The following is a 23383-nucleotide window of genomic DNA, read 5'->3' as shown; positions in this document are numbered from 1 at the left end:
TCCCCGCAAATTTGACCCTAAACACATAATTTTCCTAGCGAAATAGATACCCTTTTTTCATTATTTTTGTGTTTTTGACACCCTTATCACGTTACGTACGTAACGTGCCCTATCGTGAAAAAGACATCCTTTTTTCGTGTATTTTTGGTCGCGCATGGTATCCACTCGTCAATGTAAGTGGCCCCTCCGGGGCATTTGTGAATGTGGAATATATGTGAAAAATTCAGTAGAATTGCATGAAGGGTGAAATTGATTTGTATATCTTGATAAGAAAAAGTGAATATATTACGAGTGTAAAGTGTGGAATATAATGAGAAAACTGAATTTGCCAAGGAGTGTAGATGTGAAGAAAGGATTTTCCCTGGAGGATTTTGCAACTTCCCCCTCCCGCCTAGCCTTGATGACTCCTTGATGAAATTATCAATTAAGGAGTCGAGTCCTCAAGGCCAGCCCCCCCCCCCGCCCTGCTTCATGCTGGTCGATCAACCCACCTGATTTATACCACCCCCCCCCCCCCCCGGTACCTCCGAGGTATATAGCTAGCTCTGCGTTAGAGGCAGGGGCCGGCCGGCCGGCCAGGCGCTATATCGCGAGTCATCGTACCTACACACTACAGCTAATCGGCGGAGTTCGACTCGAAGGTGGTGGGGGCCCATCCCATCATCAAGCAAGTAAAGTCAAATCCAACGATTGGTTTCCAAGGATGATGGATGTCTGTTGAGCTGGAGCCGTTATTTTAGTTGTGCTGACCAGCTGTAAAGAAACTGAGTTTAAATTCTGGTAGGTGTAACACTTGCTAACATTAAAAAAATAGCATGAATAATCAGGATCCTGGCCGAGCTGAAGCATCAGCTCGCGGCATGGGCTTGGGAGGCGGAAGCGGGGCAGTCCCCGCTCCGTAGCCCCCGACATGCTGTATGCACTGCGATTCATTGCGGTCTGAATTTCAAAGAAATTGTAATAACATTTGATATGGACATTCCAGCTAATAAAATCATATGGATCGGAGTTCAGAATATTGGTAGGACTACTGAAATCGAATTTCAGTCCAGTTCGAACTTCCCTAAATGAATAAAAACAAATTCAAAGATAATTCCAAATTAAATCCTGACGACTGATGTCATGTCATGTCACTCGTCAGTCATCAATAGCTGCGACCGAACTTGGAGCCAATTGGGATTTTACTCCGAAAACAAGGCTTGCCGCAAAGTAGACAGCTGGCAGCCGTCTGTTTCGAGGAGTTTTTTAACATTTTTTTTTCTCCTCGTACACAGACGGCTCGCTATCGTGCAGCGCAGCCACCATTAGGGGACTTGCAATGCAAAATCCCCCCGTCGGGGCTCTTCAATTTTTGTCTTTAAAGGGGAATCCAGCCTTGGCCATAAAATGTTGTGTTGGGAAGGTGAAAAATAAATTAAATAGAATGGCGAAAGTTTGAAAGAAATCGGACAAGCATTAAGAAAGTTATAGCTGCTTTAAAATTGAGATCACTAATAGAATGTAGATTTCAAATTGGCAACTGGGTAAGTAAATTATGACAAGGGGCAAGGACAACTTTCCCATAGGCCATGTACTTTATTATCAGGGATTTGTGGTTTTCTCCTAAGTACCCATTCCCCTGGGAGAGTAATCTAAATATAATCCAGGCAGTATATTGTTTTATGTCATCATGAACGAAAAATACAATTCAAAATAAAACTTTTTGGAAAAATGACATTTTAGCCGTAATATGTATTAGAGTACATGGAAGAGTAGTCCTTGCCTTACATCACTATGACATCCCATATGCAGCCAATTTGAAGTCTCCATGGGTATAGTGATTACCAATATTTACAACATTTAAAAATTCATCACTTTTTTGTTGTTTGTCCAATATTGATCAAACTTTCACCTATCGACTTGTCTGATTTTTCTTTTTCTTATAAAAGCAAGTTTTTATTTGGGTTGGATTCCCCTTTAATGAATAGAAATTTTGAAAATTAACGTGACCAAAATGCAAATTTATATTCCCTCTTGGCATTAATTGCCAAAAAACAGAAAAATAAAGTTGAAAGGAACAAAAACAGTGACTTACCTTGGCTGTCGCGCAAACAAATTCACTTCCCCGTTTTATCCGATCTTAAGTACGGTACATAAACATATGGCCATTCAGTCCCCTGCACAGATCGCGCTAGAACTTCGGTCTCTGTATTTGGTGAGTGAAGCCAACAGAGTTCAGCTGAACAACCAACAAAACAGAGACCGAAGCTTTTGGTCTAGCCGCAAAGTAAAGATATGAAATTAATATTTCTAACATCATGCCAAACTTTGAATGAAACAATTACTTCTTAGATTTGGAACTTCCATTTTTTATGCAAAATGCGATTTCTTGAAAAATCTTGTCGCATCAGATCGCACATACAGTATGAGACGGGCTTCAGACTTTAATATGCCTGTGGCTGTGCACTGTGACTCACAGTGTGAGCAGAGCATAGCCTAAGCAGAAGGCTACCTGAGGAGGGGCACTCAAATTTTTTTTTGAGGGGGTGTGCCTCACAAAACTCTGAAATTGGGGGGTTTAAGTTACTGGAACTGAAGTTAAAGTAAAAGGGTAAAGTACCTGTACGCGGTTTTGGGAACTAAATATATACCTCGTGATGTGAAAAAGGGGGTCATCAAAGCGGCACTTCCCCGTACGACTAATATATGTGGAGGGGGGTATTCTGGAAAGTCTCATAAGTTTCCTCATAAGTTCCCCATTTCGTGGAGTGCTAATTGACCTCAAAATTTGTATTCTGAAAACTAGTATAGTATCAGCGCTCAATAAACTAATTTTTATACCACACCCCTGGACAGAAATGGCCATACAAATGCGACCTTTTAAGTCGTACAACGTAAAATTTAATATGCGGAGTCTCTTCACTTTGCGTCATGCAGCGCCAAGCTGCACTGTACTGTGCTGTGAGCTTTATAATGCAAATTCTAAGAATTCTTGTAATCGTGCTTGGAAAATAGGGCTAAACTAGTTTTTGCATCAGAGATGCTTATATATTAGAGGTTCAGTATGTTGTTGGAAGTTCTGTATTGTCCCTTCTCTCATTTTTTGTCTCACCTGCGAAGCAAAGTGAGACTATAGGCGCCGCTTTTCCGACGGCGGCGGCGGCGTCAACATCAAATCTTAACCTGAGGTTAAGTTTTTGAAATGATGTCATAACTTAGAAAGTATATGGACCTAGTTAATAAAACTTGGCCATAAGGTTAATCAAGTATTACCGAACATCCTATTAGAGTTTCATGTCACATGACCAAGGTCAAAGGTCATTTAGGGTCAATGAACTTAGACCATGTTGGAGGATTCAACATCGAAATCTTAACCTGAGGTTAAGTTTTTGAAATGTCATCATAACTTAGAAAATATATGGACCTAGTTCATGAAACTTGGACATAAGGTTAATCAAGTATCACTGAACATCCTGCATGAGTTTCACGTCACATGACCAAGGTCAAAGGTCATTTAGGGTCAATGAACTTTGGCCGAATTGGGGATATCTGTTGAATTCCCATCATAACTTTGAAAGTTTATGGATCTGATTCATGAAACTTAGACACAATAGTAATCAAGCATCACTGAAAATTTTGTGCAAGTTTCAGGTCTCATGATTAAGGTCAAAGGTCATTTAGGGTCAATGAACTTTGGCCGAATCGGGGGTATCTGTTGAATTACCATCATAACTTTGAAAGTTTATTGGTCTAGTTTGTTAAACTTGGACATTAGAGTAATCAAGTATCACTGAACATCCTGTGCGCGTTTCAGGTCACATGACCAAGGTCAAAGGTCAATGAACTTTGGCCGAATTGGGTGTATCTGTTGAATTACCATCATAACTTTGAAAGTTTATGGATCTGATTCATGAAACTTGTACATAAGAGTAATCAAGTATCACTGAACATCCTGTTCGAGTTTCAGGTCACATGATCAAGGTCAAAGGTCATTTAGGGTCAATGAACTTTGGCCGAATCGGGGGTATCTGTTGAATTACCATCATAACTTTGAAAGTTTATTGATCTGATTCATGAAACTTAGACACAATAGTAATCAAGCATCACTGAAAATTTTGTGCAAGTTTCAGGTCTCATGATTAAGGTCAAAGGTCATTTAGGGTCAATGAACTTTGGCCGAATCGGGGGTATCTGTTGAATTACCATCATAACTTTGAAAGTTTATTGGTCTAGTTTGTTAAACTTGGACATTAGAGTAATCAAGTATCACTGAACATCCTGTGCGCGTTTCAGGTCACATGACCAAGGTCAAAGGTCAATGAACTTTGGCCGAATTGGGTGTATCTGTTGAATTACCATCATAACTTTGAAAGTTTATGGATCTGATTCATGAAACTTGTACATAAGAGTAATCAAGTATCACTGAACATCCTGTTCGAGTTTCAGGTCACATGATCAAGGTCAAAGGTCATTTAGGGTCAATGAACTTTGGCCGAATCGGGGGTATCTGTTGAATTACCATCATAACTTTGAAAGTTTATTGGTCTAGTTCGTTAAACTTGGACATTAGAGTAATCAAGTATCACTGAACATCCTGTGCGTGTTTCAGGTCACATGACCAAGGTCAAAGGTCAATGAACTTTGGCCGAATTGGGTGTATCTGTTGAATAACCATCATATCTCTGTTAGTTTATTGGTCTAGTTCATAAAAAGTGGACATAAGAGTAACCATGTATCACTGAACTTCTTGTGCGAGTTAGAGTAGTATTCAAAGTCAGCACTGCTGCTATATTGAAATGCGTGATGCAGGTGAGACGGCCAGAGGCATTCCACTTGTTTTTTACCTTTGTTGCTTTTCATTCTTTTTTTTTTCGAAGTTCGAACCTGTTCAGATTTTCACATCCACCTGTTTGAATCCAGATTTCTTTAAAAAAATATTTGCCTTTGTCTTGGAGCATCTAGGGGTATTTTTCTAAATATAACATTAATTCCTGCTTATTTAAATAAAATAACATACACACTTTTCATTTTATTATAGGGGAAATCTCCCAAGAAATGCTGATTTGAATAAAAAGATACAAATATCAGACAAGCATATTATAAGTCTGAAAATGTTATCAAACTCGGATGTAAAATAGTTTAACATTTTACATTTTGTAGGTGAGAGAAACAACATCACTCACCATTTTTTTGTATTTTATTCTATGAGAGAATAATTAGGCCTATTCGAATACTTGCCTTATTTTTTATTGTTGGAAGCAAGGTTTGATTTCTCCCTGAACATTTCTGCACGTATGATTTGATAGTCTCCCTATTCTTTATATCAAATATGTGCAAATAAATGAAATACTTTATGATGCCTGCTAATAATAAAGAATATATAGAAAAATAATAGTCATACTTCCTCTATGCACGCAATGTCTGTTTCCTCTTGTTTTTCTCAATTCTTTATTTCCAAATATATTCCCTATTCCTTATTTTAATTGTTTTTATAAATTATTTCAACTTATTTCCCTTTATTCTTTGTTCCCTTTTTATACTTTTCGCCTCAATTATCTTCCTTCCTCCTTTAGTCACAGAAGTTAACCGATCTGATATTTATGAGATATGAAAGCCACAAAAAGCAAGAGATTATGAGATTTACAGTAACAGATCTTTTATAACCAGTATGTATCTTTCCCCATATTGGAAAGTCCGCTAACTGAGCGCTATGAGACTTCAGAATACCAAAGTCTTGTAACTATTCAATTTGTGCGGTCATAACTATTTCAAGTGCGCGCGATGCACCCCTTCCTAGTTCCAAATAAGTAAAGGGATACTTAATGTCTTTTAAGTGACTTTTCAGAATACCAAAATGCAAATTGAGCACTAATCATGCTTTCAGAATTCCGCCCCTGAGCTTAGCCGAGTCTCCTGCTTGCGCCTGCCCTTTGATCGCCAACGCTTTACCATTGGTCGGGACTCGATGGGTCAGCTGTCGGTCATGTCGGTAGATCGCATTAGCGGCTGCACCTGCCCATGTGATAGAACAAAAAGCTTGCCTTCAGTCTCTGTACAAATCAAGGTGTTGTTCCGCTGAACTACAATTTTATTCTCACTTCAGAAATTAATCAATAAATCCCCAGAAAAGATGGTTATAAATATAATAATAATATAGGATTTGTATAGCGCACGTATCCACCTTGCTAGGTGCTCAAGGTGCTCCTATATTACCCCGGCTAAGCTAGTCTTCTACCGATTCTGGTGCACACAGCTTTTTGAGGAATTACTTCCTGCCGGTACCCATTTACCTCACCTGGGTCGAGTGCGGCACAGTGTGGATAAATTTCTTGCTGAAGGAAAACACGCCATGGCTAGGATTCAAACTCATGACCCTCCAAGTTGGATGCTTATATTGGATCTGAATGTAACTTAGCTGAAATCTATATTTTTAGTGAAGTTCTTATACCTTTTTTTTACCTTTTAAGTTTCTACTATAGAGGATATAGTGAAGCAAAACAACCAATGAGACAACAGACTGAAGCTTTCAATCTAGATGTAATACTAACAAAATGGGTGATTTCAAGTCCGGTGTTGGTGTTGAGAGCATAAAAGATGCTGCAGTCATATAACACACTATCTTAAAAGAAAATGGATCTTATTCTCATGTGGAAAACTGGAAGTTTTCTTATTAGAGTCCTGAGCATGGCTTTGGATTTGGGAAACCCACTATAACCAGTCAGAGTTTCTACATGCTATTATTGAGATGTGTTTCTTTCTTTTTCTGTCTGTCTTTCCAGCACGATGTCACTGTGGAGGCTTATCACAGGTGCTTGCAGGGTTCCATGCAGTTGTGGTTCCTCTGGGTATATCAAGACCCTCTCAACTTCATCTTTTGCTAACAAGGTAAACTGATCGTAATGGTGACAATTAATAAGGATTTCTTTTATTTACTTTTTTTTGATGATGACACGCTGCAGTTTAATCAATGGAGAAGGGAAGTATAACATTGAAATGGCATTGGTAAAGAAAAATTTAGAAGTATGGTTCCAAAATTACCAGATGCCACATTTCAAATTGGTTTAAAAACAAATTGTTCTATGAAAATTAAAAGTATTTGAATTACATTTCCAAAAGTGGGTGCCATGTTTTGAAAGGTGCATCTTTTCATTTTAGTCCTCACATTTATTACACGCAAAAGAAATGAGTGCTGGAAAAATCTGCTTTGAAAGAAGCATTTCAGTCATTTGAATCCCGCTGTGTCAATTCCTCAGTTGATTTGCTGTATTTTTCATTGTTTATCTATATCAAATGTGCAGATATGCTATGAAAAAAAAGTGTTATTCCTGCATGAATGCAACTATCACTTTTGGTAAGGTACACATGTAGTTAAGTTTAACTGTCTTTTGTTTTGACTTTATTTCTTTAATAGTCTATTGTTTTAGGAGCTAAAGAATCCATTGCAGCAATAGTTGGTTCCCAAAATGTTTCGTCTGCAGAAGCTGTGCGTGAACAACATAACCATGATGAATCATATCACATGTAAGCCTTGCACAACCTCATTTATATTTGCAAACTACAGTGTTAATGAATCAATCATACAAATTTTCACTGTAGATGACAGAATTATAGCTGTTAGAAAGTGGGTACAGTATATTTTAGGCTCATGCGTTCTATAGGTAAGGCCCCCCATCTCACTAGGATGGCGATCATGGCGAACATGGCGACCATGGCAATCTGTCTAAATCCCGCAAAGCGTAGCAGAATCGTCCTCGAATTCTATTTTTAGCCTACGAGACGATTGCACTACAACTTCACTGCGACGGACCTGCGCTGAAGGCGATGGTAATACACTGGTAGTACGACGTTGCCACTCTCTTGCCACGATTTGAGGCAGATGTGATGCGCTGCTTCTGCGATCAAAGCGACCGTACAACGAGGCCCATACGCTAATTAGGACCTCGGTACGGTGGTGCTACGAATGGAACGATTGTGTTACGTTCATGATGGGCTCTTGAAACGATTTCAAGCAATCGGCATATTGATCGCGGCACATGAGACATTTTTCAGTCGATTGCCAACCTCCGACCAAGATGGATGTCCAGAATTTGGTTGGACTTATACATCTTAGCATTATACAACAACTTCAATTAGAAGTTGAATACGAGGACCTGATACGAGGACAGTAGAAGGAGGAGGCCAAAAAGATACTGGGTCCGATCCTGGCTGTCACTTAAGTCATAATATACAATATATATTAAAATTTCATTCAAAAGATGTCGATGAGCCTAATAGTTAATATGAGGGATGCATCCAGAATTTTATAAAAGAGCATAAAAATGTTTTATATTTTGTTTATTTTTTCCACAAAAGTTTGTCATTCAAAATTGTTAGGTAAATTTCTTTCAAATTTGCTTTCAAGAAGTATTCTACTGATGTGAAAGCACTCATAAGGGGGGGGGGGCACAATGCCAGAATCCCCATAAAGTGTGCTTTCCCAATCAATACATCAGTGATCGAATCATTAAAATTTTAATATTGTTTACTGTCACTGTAGTTAGAATTCATTCTATTTTTAAATCATATTCAATTTATATATTTTTGCGGATGTAACCCATTTCGTCATCAAGACATGCGAGCGTCTTTTTTCTCTCTTTCAAGCTGGCTCAGCAGTTAGATTTTCATCCTCCTTCTATACCTCCTCCTCCTCCTCAGGGGCGGATCCAGCTTTCGCCAATAGGGGGGGCCGAAAAATATTTTGATCAACATTTTTCTCGATTGGCCACTACAATCTTGCTTTTTTTGTTGGTTTTTCACGGGGTAGTCCTAACTAAAGACTGAAGTTTTAGGTATATGTTAACTAGTTTTTATTGCTATAAACAATATTAGGTATCTCATGTGGTCTTAATATATAATGCGAGCGAGAAGCGCGAGCTAAAAATCTTTGATATTTTATGTCCTTAGAACTGAAGATTCAAAGCAGTCGTTATAATCATGAACAAAGGTAAGTATCCAACTAAACAATGCGAGCGCGAAGCGCGAGCTGAAATTTTATCATATAGTAACGTGAAAAGTGACTCAATTAGGACTGTTTTTAGTGAATATTGAAGAGGATACAAGTATCACCATAAATAATGAGAGTGCGAAGCGCGAGCTCAAAATTTCTGATATTCCGACCTGAAAAAATGAACAGTCTAAGCGCGTTTTTATTTAAATAAACAAGCTGTGCGTCTCAAACAATTAAATGCGAGCGCGAAGCATGAGCTTAATTTTTTGATATACTGACATGATAAAGGAACATTTTGACAAATTTTGGTGAGAATTTCCAAAGAGCATAGGTATCTCACAAATTAAACATATTAAACAATAAAACATTTTGATACACATTAACAATTTGTGTAAATCAAACAAAATAATAAATGCTTGATGTGCTAGAGAATTGTGTGCAAATTGATATCAGAACTGGATATATTGTATATATACTGGTTATATATTAGTGTCATTAAACACTCTTGAATGGGATTCATTACACATGCAGGCAATGCGAGCGCGAAGCACGAGCGAAAAAAATTATATAAAGTCTATTCTCCAATTCTTCCCCTCACCTTTTTTTTTTTGTTTCCTTTCGGGGTCGGGCCGGTCGTTACGAGGCTGTAAATTACACATCATGGGTAAAATACCTCTTTCTTACTTTTCTTTCTGTTTTTCGTAGTTTCTATCAAGGTAAAGAGTAAACTTTTTTCTGCAGGTTGTCAAAAAATAGGGGGGGGGCCGGGGCCGGCTCGGCCCCCTCCTGGATCCGCGCCTGCTCCTCCTCTACCACCACCATAACCTCTTGTTCGCTTCCTCTTGGACCGCCGGCATAACAGATTGGGCAGCTTCCCTTTTTGGTCCTTTTTTGGGAAGTATATTTGAAAAAACGTCGTGGTGTCGCCTCGTAATCTGTTGAAAATGTGATAATCCGCTACCATCGGCACGTTGTTTCATAGCAGCGCAGACGGTCACTGCTCAATCGCTGGCCAGTCATCAGCGGCGCAGCAAAAGCGCAACGCGAATGCCTGCAGCGGGCTGAGAACGTGTGCCACATGCCACCCAAAGGGAAAGCGTCGTGGTGGAAACGGTGTGAAGCGTGTCGAGCGCAAGGCAGTCGCCTCGTAAACGGAAGCAGCGTAGCAGAATTGTCTTGGAAACGGGCCTGAAAAACACGGGCGATCGGTGCCGCTTTTAATGCGCTTCTACTACGCTTTGTGCGTTGGAGCTTCGTTACAGCTACGAATATGTCGTTTGTAATACGCTCTTGACTCGATTATGATGCGCTTTAGCACCTCCGCGATCTCGCTACGTAAGTTTTGAACATGTTCAAAATTTTGTGGCGACCAGGAAGATGGTGGCGATCCTTGCCGCTTCAGAAAAGATCAAGGTACGACGGAGAAGATTGAAAAGATCAAGCCACGTTCAAGCTACGATATACCATGCTTTGTTGATTTTTGACGATCGCAGCGGAATCGCCATCTAGTGAGATGGGGGTATAAGTACCAATGATTGAATATAAAAATGCTGTTGAAATGTGTGAATCAATGAAAATCAAGATGGTAGTTTCAAATAATTGTAATTTTCCTACAACATCCCTTACATGTACCTATAAAAATGGAAAGCTTAAATTTTGAATGTGGATGCACTACATGGAATGATCAAATTTATATTATGGACCATAGAGTGATAACAGTATTTGACTTTGTATCTTTGACCAGACCAGTTTCATCTCCAGACCTGGTTGTATGGCCCAGGACCACTGAGGAAGTGAGCCATGTAGTCCAGATATGCAGGGACCACCAGGCCCCAATCGTCCCATTTGGAACAGGAACAGGACTTGAGGGAGGTGTCCTAGCACCACCGGTAATTGGTTTAATCAAATATTTAATTGTCTTCCTATTTTTGAGTAAGGTGCTTCTGAATACCTGTAGACTTCAATCACAGTTTAGAAATATTAAAGCTTCAATTAAGATAATTTTCTGCTGGAGTGAATGTCAGATGAGGGACTGCCCAGCTACAGATGAATCATAGCCTTGATATACCCAAAGTTTAACAGTGCCATGACAAATCAAGCCCTGCAGAAGGTGTTGTCTCAAAAACTTTATTTTTTGAGACAACACCTTCTGCAGGGCTTGTAAAGCATTGAGCTAGTTTTACATAGTTGCAGATAATTGTTTGAGTTGATTAAAGTATTCTGTTTATTTTTATTTTTTATTTTATTTTGATAATACTACTACAGACATAGTTGTAAGAGGGTATAAAGGAAATATCTGTATTTTTTTCTCATTCTCTCCCCCTTCCCCTCTTAAATTTATTTTTCTTCATATCAGGGATCAGTTTGTATAGATCTAACCAAGATGGATGAGATCTTACACCTTCATACAGAGGACTTTGATGTGACCGTCCAACCTGGAGTAACTAGACTAGCCCTTAATCACCATCTGAAAGACCATGGAATGTGGTTTCCAATTGGTAAGATCGGATTAGGAATTTCCTTACTGGGGCCCGTTTCATAAAACTTGTGATTATATGCAATAACAGTTTAAATCCTTCAATTTGATTGGCTGATAGTAAACTTGTTATAGAAACTGTGGATTTGTTATTATAACAAATCTTTAAGGTACAGGACACAGGAATATAGTTTTACCCTATCCAGGCTGGCGCGAAATTCTTTGACTGGGCCGCTCACCGACTTTTTACTTTCAAGTCTTGCGCAACTTTTGAGACCATTTTGGCGTCACCCGGGTACTTGGTTCCGAAATTACGCAACAATATGTAAGTGCATGTCAGACTAAAAATTGCTAAAAAAACGTGATTTCGTGTACAAAGTCAATGCAGATTGTGTTTTTAACCAAAAGTCATAAATGTATATTATTTTTGACTTAGGGATCGAAATGTCGTCCGTCCGTCTGTCGTCCGTCCGTCACAAATCTAATGACACATAACTACACAACCGTAAGGTGCTTTTCAACCAAACTTGGATGGTAGATGGACTTGGGGGACCTGCATGTTATGCTGCAGTTGGAGGTCACATGGTAAGGTCAAAGGTCATTTTCAGGTCAACGTTAAAGTTTACATGCAAGACTCTCTTATGACACCTAACTCCGCAACCGTAGGTCGCTTTTCAACCAAACTTGGATGGTAGATGGACTTTAGGGACCTGCATGATATGCTGTAGTCGGAGGTCACATCGTAAGGTCGGAGGTCACATCGTAAGGTCAAAGGTCATTTTCAGGTCAACGTTAAAGTTTACATGCAAGACTCTCTTATGACACCTAACTCTGCAACCGTAAGTCGCTTTTCAACCAAACTTGGATGGTAGATGGACTTGGGGGACCTGCATGTTAGGCTGCAGTCGGAGGTCACATGGTAAGGTCAAAGGTCATTTTCAGGTCAACGTTAAAGTTTACATGCAAGACTCTCTTATGACACCTAACTCTGCAACCGTAAGTCACTTTTCAACCAAACTTGGATGGTGGATGATCTTGGGGGACCTGCATGTTATGCTGCAGTCGGAGGTCACACAATAAGGTCAAAGGTCATTTTCAGGTCAACCTTACCTAACTCCGCAACCGTAAGGTGCTTTTCAACCAAACTTGGATGGTAGATGGACTTGGGGGACCTGCATGTTATGCTGCAGTCGGAGGTCACATGATAAGGTCAAAGGTCATTTTCAGGTCAACCTTATCTAACTCTGCAATCGTAAGGTGCTTTTCAACCAAACTTGGATGGTAGATGGACTTGGGGGACCTGCATGTTACGCTGTAGTCGGAGGTCACATGATAAGGTCAAAGGTCATTTTCAGGTCAACCTTACCTAACTCCACAACCGTAAGGTGCTTTTCAACCAAACTTGGATGGTAGATTGACTTGGGGGACCTGCATGTTATGCTGTAGTTGGGGGTCACATGATAAGGTCAAAGGTCATTTTCAGGTCAACATTAAAATTTATGTGCAAGGCTCTTAAGGCAAGTGTTATTCCATCCCAGTCATATTACAATGAAGTTTCGATACACTTCTGTTGCATGCCCTCGCGAATCACAATATTTCTGGTAATATTTTCATACCTGGGCGAGACACAAAATCGCTTTTGCCTTGTTATTATTGCCAGTCTAATGTATTTATTTTACGGTGTTTCTAATCTCAGAAGAGTCCCCCAACAATTCATTGAAAAAACAATGAAAAACAAAAGGTCCAAAAAACAACGAAATAAATTACTGTACAATTTTGTATACTATGTTTCATACAACCTGCGTGCCAATTTTTGGTGCGATCGCAAGGCCAACGGCCGAGATCTCAAGTTGGGGCCTGGGAGCTCAAAGTCAATTGATTTCCAAGTTTCGGAGCATCAAATGCACCAGCCAATCACGACCGTGTTACTATTTTTGGTTAATGATGAACTGAAAATGGTAACACAAACGTGATTGGCTGGCACTTCATATGCTCAAGCTGCAAAAGAAACATGCCGATGATTGAACAAAATCAACAAGTTTCTCAAGTTGTGACTGAGATTCTCAGCCACAACTTGAGAAACTTGTTGATTTATAGATATTCCGAGGGTAATTGGTGAGATTCAAATGAGACTTGTGTACTTTTGTGATGAGTTACAATCATGTTTTACACTACGCAATACACATCTTATACATTTATGTTATATTGGTAAACAATTTCGGGTATCAGGTATTGATTTTTCTACCCGGGTACCCGAGGCTTCTGGACGGGACCTGGGTCCCCGGGTTTAAGTCCCAGCCCTAGTAGCAATGTTGTTGAACTGAAATAGATCTATGATTACTTTGATTAGATTGACCTGATTCTTGTATAGATCCTGGAGCGGATGCATCACTTGGTGGCATGGCAGCAACAGGTGCATCAGGAACGAATGCTGTCCAGTATGGTACTATGAAAGAGAATGTCCTCAACCTAGAGGTAGTGCTTCCTGATGGATCTATTCTCCATACAGCAGGCGAGGGCTGTCGACCAAGGTACTACACATTTTTGCCAGATTTCATATGAATTGAATGGAGCAGATTGTATAGGAAATCATGTGTTTGGCTAGAGATTCTCCTTTTCTATTCATATTTGTTCAGGCGATAATTACTCTAATTTGAAACATGCATATTAATATATAGAACCTCAGCCTAATTCTATGAACCTACATTCTAAAATACAAATTCTTTTAGTATCAAAACCATAAATCTAAACCCATTGGCCCGTATCCTGAAGTCGTGTTTAGCTTAGACCATGGTCTAACTCTGAGCAAAATTATGGGAAGCCAAAAATTCAATTTTTTTTATGTTGTTTACTTTTAATGTTTACTATTTTGTCTGATTTGCTTTCATAATGAAGAAAAATACTTCAGTTACCATTCCCAGACAATTATGAACAATTTCAGTGTCAAATGAGTTAAATTGAATGTGCACTGTAACAGATTGTGCTTCAATTGGCTCTCCATAGTTAAACCACAATTTTAAACCAGGGTTTGATTTAAACTCTAGTTCAGAATAGCCATAGTCATAAAAAGACAAGCTGAAAACATTTGTCACTGAATCATCAGGTCATAGATTATTGGATATATCCCCAGACTATAACCCATGAAGTTCAGGGTTCAAATCTCAACATGGGATTTGCATCCTTTGGTAATATGTGTATCTGCATTTGTCACAGTCTACTTGATTGTGGTACAAGGGCATCCAATATGAATATTTCCTTGAAGTATTTAGTACATGGGCAGTTCAGCAATAGCTTTGGCAATAACATTGCATAGTGCAGTATACTATAAATTTGCTACCTCATTGGGAAAATTGGGAATTAAAAGGGTTTTTATGTGAGACTGTGGTAGAAGCCCGACTGTTGAATCACCTTCTCAACGATGCAACTTCTTAGCAGCAGGGAATTAGTCTCCTAACCTTAGTTTGGATGTTGTTGATATTAAAAAACATTGCACAGTTAAAGTCGGCACTCACTGATGAGCATCTTAACATTAAAATCACGTCTTTGAATTAATTCACCTATAATGAAGGAATGTTCAAAATGTAACTGTAAAGAATTGTTATGGGCCTGGCAGGGTTGGAGGACGTTTAACATGTCAACAATTCATCTGAATCGAGTTGTGATTTTGTTTCTTTAATAAACAGGAAAAGTTCAGCGGGGTACAACTTGACAAGTCTGTTTGTTGGATCAGAAGGAACCCTTGGTATCATCACCAAGGCAACACTCAAGATATATGGAATGCCTGAAATGGTATGGGAAAGGTTTAGTTTTGTATTGGTTATTTACCTTACTGATTAGAAAGTAAAGCTGATGTGTATCATATATTTATATATATATATATATATATATATATATATATATATATATATATATATATAGTTATATATATAAAAAAATGGATGAAGAGAACAGTTATATATATATATCTAAAGCAACCATTGAAGCAACATATTGAGAGTCACTAATAGGAACCAGGTAATGAGGATAGCTGCCTCATCCAAGGGCACCAGAACACCCATGTGCTTTAGATTTCAGGATAACACTTCATATTCCTTGTTGCCTACCACTGATAAGTAGTCATCCAACAGTTACCATAGTAACAGTCACAGACCAGTGCTTCTCTGTCAATGAAAACCTGAGATATTACTGATCTAGCTCTCACATTTGATGGCTTGTCTGATTACAAACATTGATGAAACATCCCCATGGCTTCCTGGAATTAAGTCTAGTGCTCTACCAACTGAGCTATTTAATATTTTCAATATTGTCTTATATTAAAATAATCCCTCAAAAGAAGTTAATGAATACCAACCCTATTACTAAGATTCCCTACACATTCCACAGTGGTACCCTTGGCAATCCCCAATTAGGCACTATACTAACTTGTTTTGAGGAATTTCTCTTTCAGAGTATAAGCATGATTTTCTCTGTAAGAACCCCTTGATATAATAGCAGTTATGCCAGTGCAGTGGCATAATTGGTAACCTAGATTATAGCAACATGATAAACCATCCAAGCAAGTTGCTGCTCGTGGGTGAAAGGAGTTAGATATGTGCTTTAATTTTTCATTAACTGTTGATTCATTTATTGGATTACAATCCCACAATCCCAAATTAGAGTGTTTCCTTAATGGTGTTTTGTGTTTTATAGATGATGTCAGCAGTGTGTTCCTTTGATACAGTCAATGCAGCAGTAGATTCAGTAACTCAAGTATTGCAGTGTGGAGTTCCTATTGCTAGGATAGGTAAATACATTTCAGTTCTTATACATGGCACGACACATTGTAGATGCTAAGCACCTTTATGGCTTTTACTGTAAAGGAAAATTCTCTAGAATAATTTCTTCTTCAAATCTTCAGAGATATGAATCGTTAGTAGTTTCAATCAGATATTGGATTAGTTTATGGTGTGGCTTTGTCTAGGTTTGTTGATGATTGATATATTGTGACTTCACCCTAAACATGTCAACTTAACATGTTAAAAATCTTCCATTGAATTGTATCTTTCATTTTTCTGTTCTTTGCAAGTAAACCATAAAACCTGAATCTATATGATTGGATAAACAATTTGAAAATAGGGTGATAGAATATTATTTCAAAATACATTTTTCATTACCCCCCCCCCAGAATTTCTTGATGAAAATTCTGTTGATGCAACAAATAAATTCAGTGATCTGAACAACAAGCTGGCTCCTACTCTTTTCTTGGAATTCCATGGTTCAGAAGCTTCCATCAAATCACAAATAGAAACAGTTGGTAAGTTTGTTCACTTGTATTTTTATTGCAGTCAATTTTTTTGTAATCCTAGTTTGAGGAATACAGACTAATCAGATTAAAAGATCACTCTCAGCCTCAAGAAATGACAAATTTTGGAATGATTCATAATATTGAGAGTGATTTGTTGGTAGAGCACTTTTCTGTTTTATAGTCTTATATCAATATTTTGGAAGGCTAGTTGTGATAGTTGATCCAGTCATGACTTTCTGGAATTTTTGCCAAGAATCTCTAAATGGTGTTCTATTATAAAAAAAATGTCAGTTATATTATGTTCCTAACCAGTGTTACTATGATTTGCAGGTGACATTGTAGCAATGAATGGAGGATCTAACTTTGAATGGGCCACTAAGATGGAGGATAGAAACAAACTCTGGAAGGCCAGACATGATATCTGGTATGCTAGTCTTGCAATGAGACCAGGATGTAAGGTAATGCAATCCTTATATCCCTTACTGAAAATTTATTGCTATTTGATTGGTCAAGAGCCCTTCACGTACTATTCATAATTTCATCAGAAAAATGAAATTCATCTGAGACCAAAATAGTTAGTGACGTCAAGAGTAGAATAGTGTTTGTACTATTTTGCGCCCGATGGAAAACCACACTATTACTTTGGCACAGCACATGATGGGCTGCCTCCACTGGGTAAGTCTAGTGATGAGACAGTGCAGATACTTGATCAGGGGCCGCTAGCTGAGCGCAGTGCAATCAGCACAGATATAAATGCAATACTAGCTGAATCACAAACTCTCAGCTGACTAAACGTCTGGTGTAAAATCATGTCTTGCTTGTTCATAATTAAAGGTAAATGCTAGTTTTGGTAACGATATCAAAATGAGTTCGTACAGAATCCAATGAAATGACCACCAAAGTGTCTGTTTGTATAAATAAAACGTATGTGCCAAAGGATTCTGGAAGAAATTGAAGTGTTTGGCCCGACATTCAGAGCAATAATTATACACTGTCCCACGTGCACTTATCTGTGTTGGGGATCTTCGGTGTGAACATTTTTCAGCGTAGATTTCAAGATTTCACAAAGTTCAGTTTATGTAACTGTACCAGATCTAGATCCTTGACGATATACTGACAATTAAGCCTCGTTTTACAGACTTTCTCATGAAATCAATGTTTACTGCAACTACTAGAATTTCTCTTTAATCTGTATGCTGAAAATAAAATTAATGATGGCCATCATTCGATCATCAAAAGATTCAGGCTGCTTGATTTTTGTTCAGCAGGGTTAGTTCACAACCTTCACAACCATGGAATTATTAGAAGATCGATCCCAGGATGATAAGCCAATTTTGCATAAATTAGTGCTAAGTCGATCTTGATTTTGTCCAGATCATGGAGATGGGTCAATTAGGACTAGATTACCAATATTCTTTTTTTAAACTTTGATATGGAAGGGATATAAACAAATAAACCGTGTGTTTCTTTTGAAAGTATAGTGGAAGTATTCATCCTCTTTTGGTCCAGCAATGTTGGTATTAATAGTTATTGCCGAACCAACCTCGGATAAAATATTTCAACTATACTTTCTCAAACCTGGTATATTTGTATATTTCATTGGGACATTTCCACTTCAATAGGAGTTACTTAGAGTTATGTAATGCCACATTTGTACACTAAACCCTGTCAGTACAGGGAGGGGAGGATATTTATTTTAAAAGGTTCGTCCAACTTTTTAGACCAAATTTTTATGCCTGGGTCCTTACTCAGTTCCGAAATCATGCAACAATATGTAGGTGAATGTCAGACACGAAATTGCTCAAAAACGTGATTTCACGTACAAATCCAATGCAAATTCTTTTTCCAGCCAAAATTCATAATTGTTGTGTTAGTTTTATTGTTGCTAATCAAAATTAATTGATTTCATATTTAGGATTGAAATTCCACTGAAAGTGATTTGTGATGACGGTAACTTATGTAGCAGTGGTAGGAATGGTAGTGGTGGTTGTGTGATTACCTTTCATTTGTCCTCATTCCCAACGTAACATCATTCTTATAATCTCCCCTAGGGTTTATCCACAGATGTATGTGTACCAATCTCTCATATGCCTCGTGTTATCTTGGAGACCATTGATGACCTAAACAGGATGGGTTTCATATGTAAGTGTTGGATTCAGATTTTCCTTTTTTTTAATTTTCATTGGATAAATGTGCACAAATGAAGAAGAAAAGCCATATCAGACTATATTACTGGTCTTTGTCTATTGCGATCAATGGGTATCATTTGAAAGAAATACACCAATCCACTTTGGGTTCGGAGATATACATTTCTCTTAATTAACAAGCATTGGAATGCAGAAATGTAATTGTCAATATTTGGTTCACTCCCATGTTAAACAAGGGCAATTTCATTAAGCACAAGAAAGGATCTTCAGTCATGCATAAAGTCGTGTGTTAAGGCATGGTCACACCGCCCGAGCGTTGTTGGAGCGGTCGTGAAGCTACCGTTCACCATTTTCGATTTCGATTGTTTTTTTTATGTTTTCGATTTTTTTCCCAATTTTGTGAGCGAAATTCGGCCCTCTTTCCCTACCGCTCCAACAATGCTCGGGCGGTGTGACCATGCCTTAAGTGACATACGAACTGCCTTATGAAATGGACCCCTGATGTGGTTTAAACTAAACTTCAAGATAGAGAAAGGATGAAAGAATGACATTTAAAATTTATCATAAGAGTTCTGTTGTTTTTCATACAGAAGACCAACTACATGATAAATGAATAATTCTTTATTACAGTTTGGTATAAGCCATGAATAATTGAATATTCCAAATGTGATACTTTTTTCATTTTTTTTTGTCACTCTCAGACACCATAGTTGGCCATGTTGGTGATGGCAATTTCCATTGTATTCTATTACTGGATAGAGATAATGATGAATTCAAAAAGGCAAAAGAATTCACCAGTATACTTGGGAGGTAAGTATCCAATGTATCCCATCATCAAACAGTTAAAGGTAGATAAGGCTATTGTCCCTAAATGTAACAAATGATACCCCTGTTAATTAGGAGTTGTATGAATTGATACTGGATTCAATTAAAAATCCAATATCAATTTGGAATTACCAAGAATGGATGTAAGCTCCCACAAATGTTCCCCTGTGTGCAATTCTTCTAAGATGAAATCTTTAAACTTATATTTTTGGTCCTGATATTCAAAGTGCAAAACAGTTCAAATATGAGCTGCGATAATGGCTATGATATTACATGCTTTAAAAAAAAATAGTTCAAGACAAAAATGCATAGAACCTGATCATTCCCTATAGGTCTATGTAACAATGCCAATTAGCACGTAATGACCAAATATTGTTCCACTGTTGTATGTCAGAAAGTGAATTCTGTTAATATAATTTTTTAATCTCTTTCTCATGATTATAAAGGCGGGCCATTTCTGCAGGAGGGACTTGCACCGGAGAACATGGGATTGGTTTAGGCAAGAAACAGCTTCTGACTGAAGAGATCGGTGATGTTGGGATACATGTCATGAAACAGATTAAACATACAATAGATCCTATGAACATTATGAATCCTGGCAAAGTCTTATAGTATCTTTGAATTTCTGTGAATTGAACATAGCCATACAGCAGTGAATTGTATTTGAATCATACAACAGTATTGTGAACAGGAAGCAACTTTTATGATACACAAATTCCTGTTATGTGTATTTGTCTTGAAGAGACATTACACTGGAAATTTATGGGAGAAAGTAGGCATAGTTTGGAACAGAGAGGACTTGCTTGGCTTAGGTTCCATACAATGATAATGTGTGATTATTGCCCATTTTCTTAATTTCATGGTAATAAGAAATCAATTAGATGGCTGATCACATGGAAAAGCCTGGAGCATGTTACGTAATTTGTGCCAGTATGTCTAGGATAGTCTTGGAGGAGAAAGGGATGATAAAATACATTAGACAAACCAACTAGTAAACTGCATTTATAGTTCTGAAACATTTGAGTATGGTACAGGGTGCTAGTTTGGGTTTAACAATGATGAGACCTAAAACCAGTTAATTCACCTAGAAATATTGGTGAAATCAACGTCTCGGAGATAAAATAGCCTCTACCCTCTTTTAAGTTTATTTTATTTTTTTCCTCAAAGTAACATGAGCGCAAGCACATCAACCGCGTTGCAATACCCAGATACGCAATGGGTATGTCTACGCAAGCACTGTTCTGTTGCGTATCATCTATAGTTATGCAAGATAGAATTTACACGCAAGATAAAATTAAAAATTTTACCTCGGAGATAAAATGTCATCTCAGAATACCAATTTCATTTTAAGAGATCAAATAAAATATTTTAAAGATAAAATGACCTCAGAATACCGCCCCTAGCTGTTCAAATTTTATCACATTAGTCCAACGGGCTCACATGTCGGACAGATTATAATGTCCAAGTATATAAGCCTTTGATCACAAATTCAGCTGATTGTATGATCTGTAATAAAACTGCCTGAGTATATAAGAAGGGCTTCAATACGTCCCTATTTAAAGAATGAATTTTTCTCAAATGCCTATGTATGATTGTGTATGTGTCATGTGATATACAGTAGCATTGTTAGAAGTACTGTTAAAGGCGTATGCTAACATTGTAGACATGTAATTTAAAAGATTTCAAAGGAGAGATGAAATATGTACATGAATGCTTTTCTGTCAACCTAAAAACTCTAAAACAACAAAAAAATCGAAAGAAATCCATTTGATATACGTTATAATTGATGGTTTTGTGTAATTTCTATTTTGTCGATAATAATAGAACACATAAGTGTATGGGTGAAATTAAGATGGTATTTCCGGTCACTTTATATTTCACTTTTTTGAAGCACTTAATAAAATAATGATTTTCAGATGCGATTTTTTCCGGGCTTCCTTTTTGTAACATATCACAGGTGCAGGCAACAAGTGGGACCTCGCAGCTCAGATTTTTTAAAAGTCAAATCAATGTTAGCAAATACCTTTAAGTTAATATATATCTCCACACAGTAGAGCGTACACATGTTCGTTATTTAGTACTAATTGCTTTATCATTTTTTACTTGTGTCATGGTTAACCCTAAAGATGGAGATGAGTATTACACAGAGCAAAGCTCCTTAAATAGTTATTGGTTTGTTATGATATGAAACAATACATGGAGATTCTAAAACTTTTTCACATACCCATTTTTGTTATTGAAAAAACCTTCACAGCATGTGATTATTATTATGAATATAAACCTTTCTTATCTTTTGGTTTTCAAATGATATTTTATTGTTCTTGACGAATGAATCTACAAATTTATTGTTCATGGAGACATCATGAAATCATGTTTCTGATATTATATTTCCAGTATTGCAATAAATGCATGGGTAACATTACTTCTCTTTTAAAAAGTAGTTCCTAGATTTTATAGAGCCAGCTATAGAGAGCAGCTTGCAAGTGACATCACAAGTATGATTTGATAATCAAATCTAAATCTATTTGCTTTCAAATTTTTTTTTTGTAAACCAAAATTGATTTAACTTCTAAATATTATCTTTCTGCTTTTACAAGAACAAACACAGCATTCAGGTGGACTTCTGAAAAGGTTTATTCTATCATCTGGAATTGAATTATGTTCCGTGTAAATGAATTCAAATTTCACAGTTGTAACTATACCTTGCTGCGTGATAGAGTTTATAAGAATTTTAATTAATTTTGATTCAAAATTTCATGATGATGAGTTGTAATGTTTCTTTTTAGATGTTTCATTTGTAAATTTGTGCAATAAAATTTCTTCTTATGATTATCACCAGGGTTGTCACCAAGCACATTTGAATTTTGAAATTTTTATCTCCACCCCCCTTTTCTAAGGGGATCAAAGCCCAATATAGTTTCCACAATATATGCATCAAAATGATAATTTTCCTTGTCATGTCAGTGGAGAAATAGTACTGGTCAGATGGGTGTGATATTTTGCATTTTGTGCTGGTCTGGATTTTGTATGATGGGTTCATTTTGGCGAAAGGTTTTGACTGGTGGCGGCCAACGTAGTGACAACCCTGCGATCATAGTGATTAAAATGAATTTGAAAATTGTTTATGATGCAATCAGTACATATTCAATGATTTTTAAATCATGTACTTCTTATGCAGGACATAAAAATATATATTGCTGTGTATTTTCAGTTATCTGTACAAATGACAATCATATTAAATTCTATTTTGTATACTGAAAAAATATATATAAAGGTCCATGTTTTCTTGTATTTTCTGTTTTAGAAGACAACATTATAATGATTTTTGCCTGTTTAAAGATAACCCCCTTTTAAACAAGTGATGTCTTGAATCAGATGGATTGTCGGGTATCAGCAATTCATTTTCCTCAAAAGCATTGCAGTTGATAATTTTGCATAACTAGGGTAAAAAAAATCACTGCTTATATCAGTCTCATCATGTCAATAACATAACAATCAAACGTTTTTACAGAAGATACACTCCTATTGGTTGATGTAAGAATTCAAAACATTACACATATTTGATTGATTATGGCTAGAATATTGGGTGTTCTAACAGAGGCTAAGAGAAAAGTTAACAATATTTAGAGTAATACCACGTCTGAAGGAGGCTCAATTTGACCTTAAATGCCTGGATTATATTTTTA

The 23383-nt window shown here is 37.3% G+C and overlaps 1 protein-coding gene across 2 annotated transcripts; it reads left to right on the top strand.

Moving 5' to 3' along the window:
- The first annotated feature begins 610 nt into the window (after positions 1–610).
- LOC121409128 (probable D-lactate dehydrogenase, mitochondrial) lies at positions 611–21683 on the top strand. Of its 2 annotated transcripts, XM_041600956.1 has the most exons (13): positions 611–780; positions 6759–6864; positions 7391–7500; positions 10710–10854; positions 11322–11463; positions 13813–13972; positions 15125–15230; positions 16131–16224; positions 16606–16734; positions 17056–17183; positions 18777–18867; positions 19574–19682; positions 20144–21683. In XM_041600956.1, exons 2-13 carry the CDS (start codon positions 6763–6765, stop codon positions 20307–20309), a joined length of 1482 nt encoding a protein of 493 aa, XP_041456890.1. In that variant the 5' UTR covers positions 611–780; positions 6759–6762; the 3' UTR covers positions 20310–21683. The 2 variants fall into 2 exon arrangements, with proteins under 2 accessions (XP_041456890.1, XP_041456891.1); XM_041600957.1 differs by lacking the exons at positions 611–780; positions 6759–6864 and having other exon boundaries at positions 7413–7500; positions 10715–10854.
- Positions 21684–23383: the final 1700 nt, after the last annotated feature.

This window comes from Lytechinus variegatus, chromosome 2 (genome assembly GCF_018143015.1).
Source record: "Lytechinus variegatus isolate NC3 chromosome 2, Lvar_3.0, whole genome shotgun sequence".
Classification (NCBI taxonomy): Eukaryota; Metazoa; Echinodermata; class Echinoidea; order Temnopleuroida; family Toxopneustidae; genus Lytechinus; species Lytechinus variegatus.
This window is presented reverse-complemented; position numbering and strand designations above follow the sequence as displayed.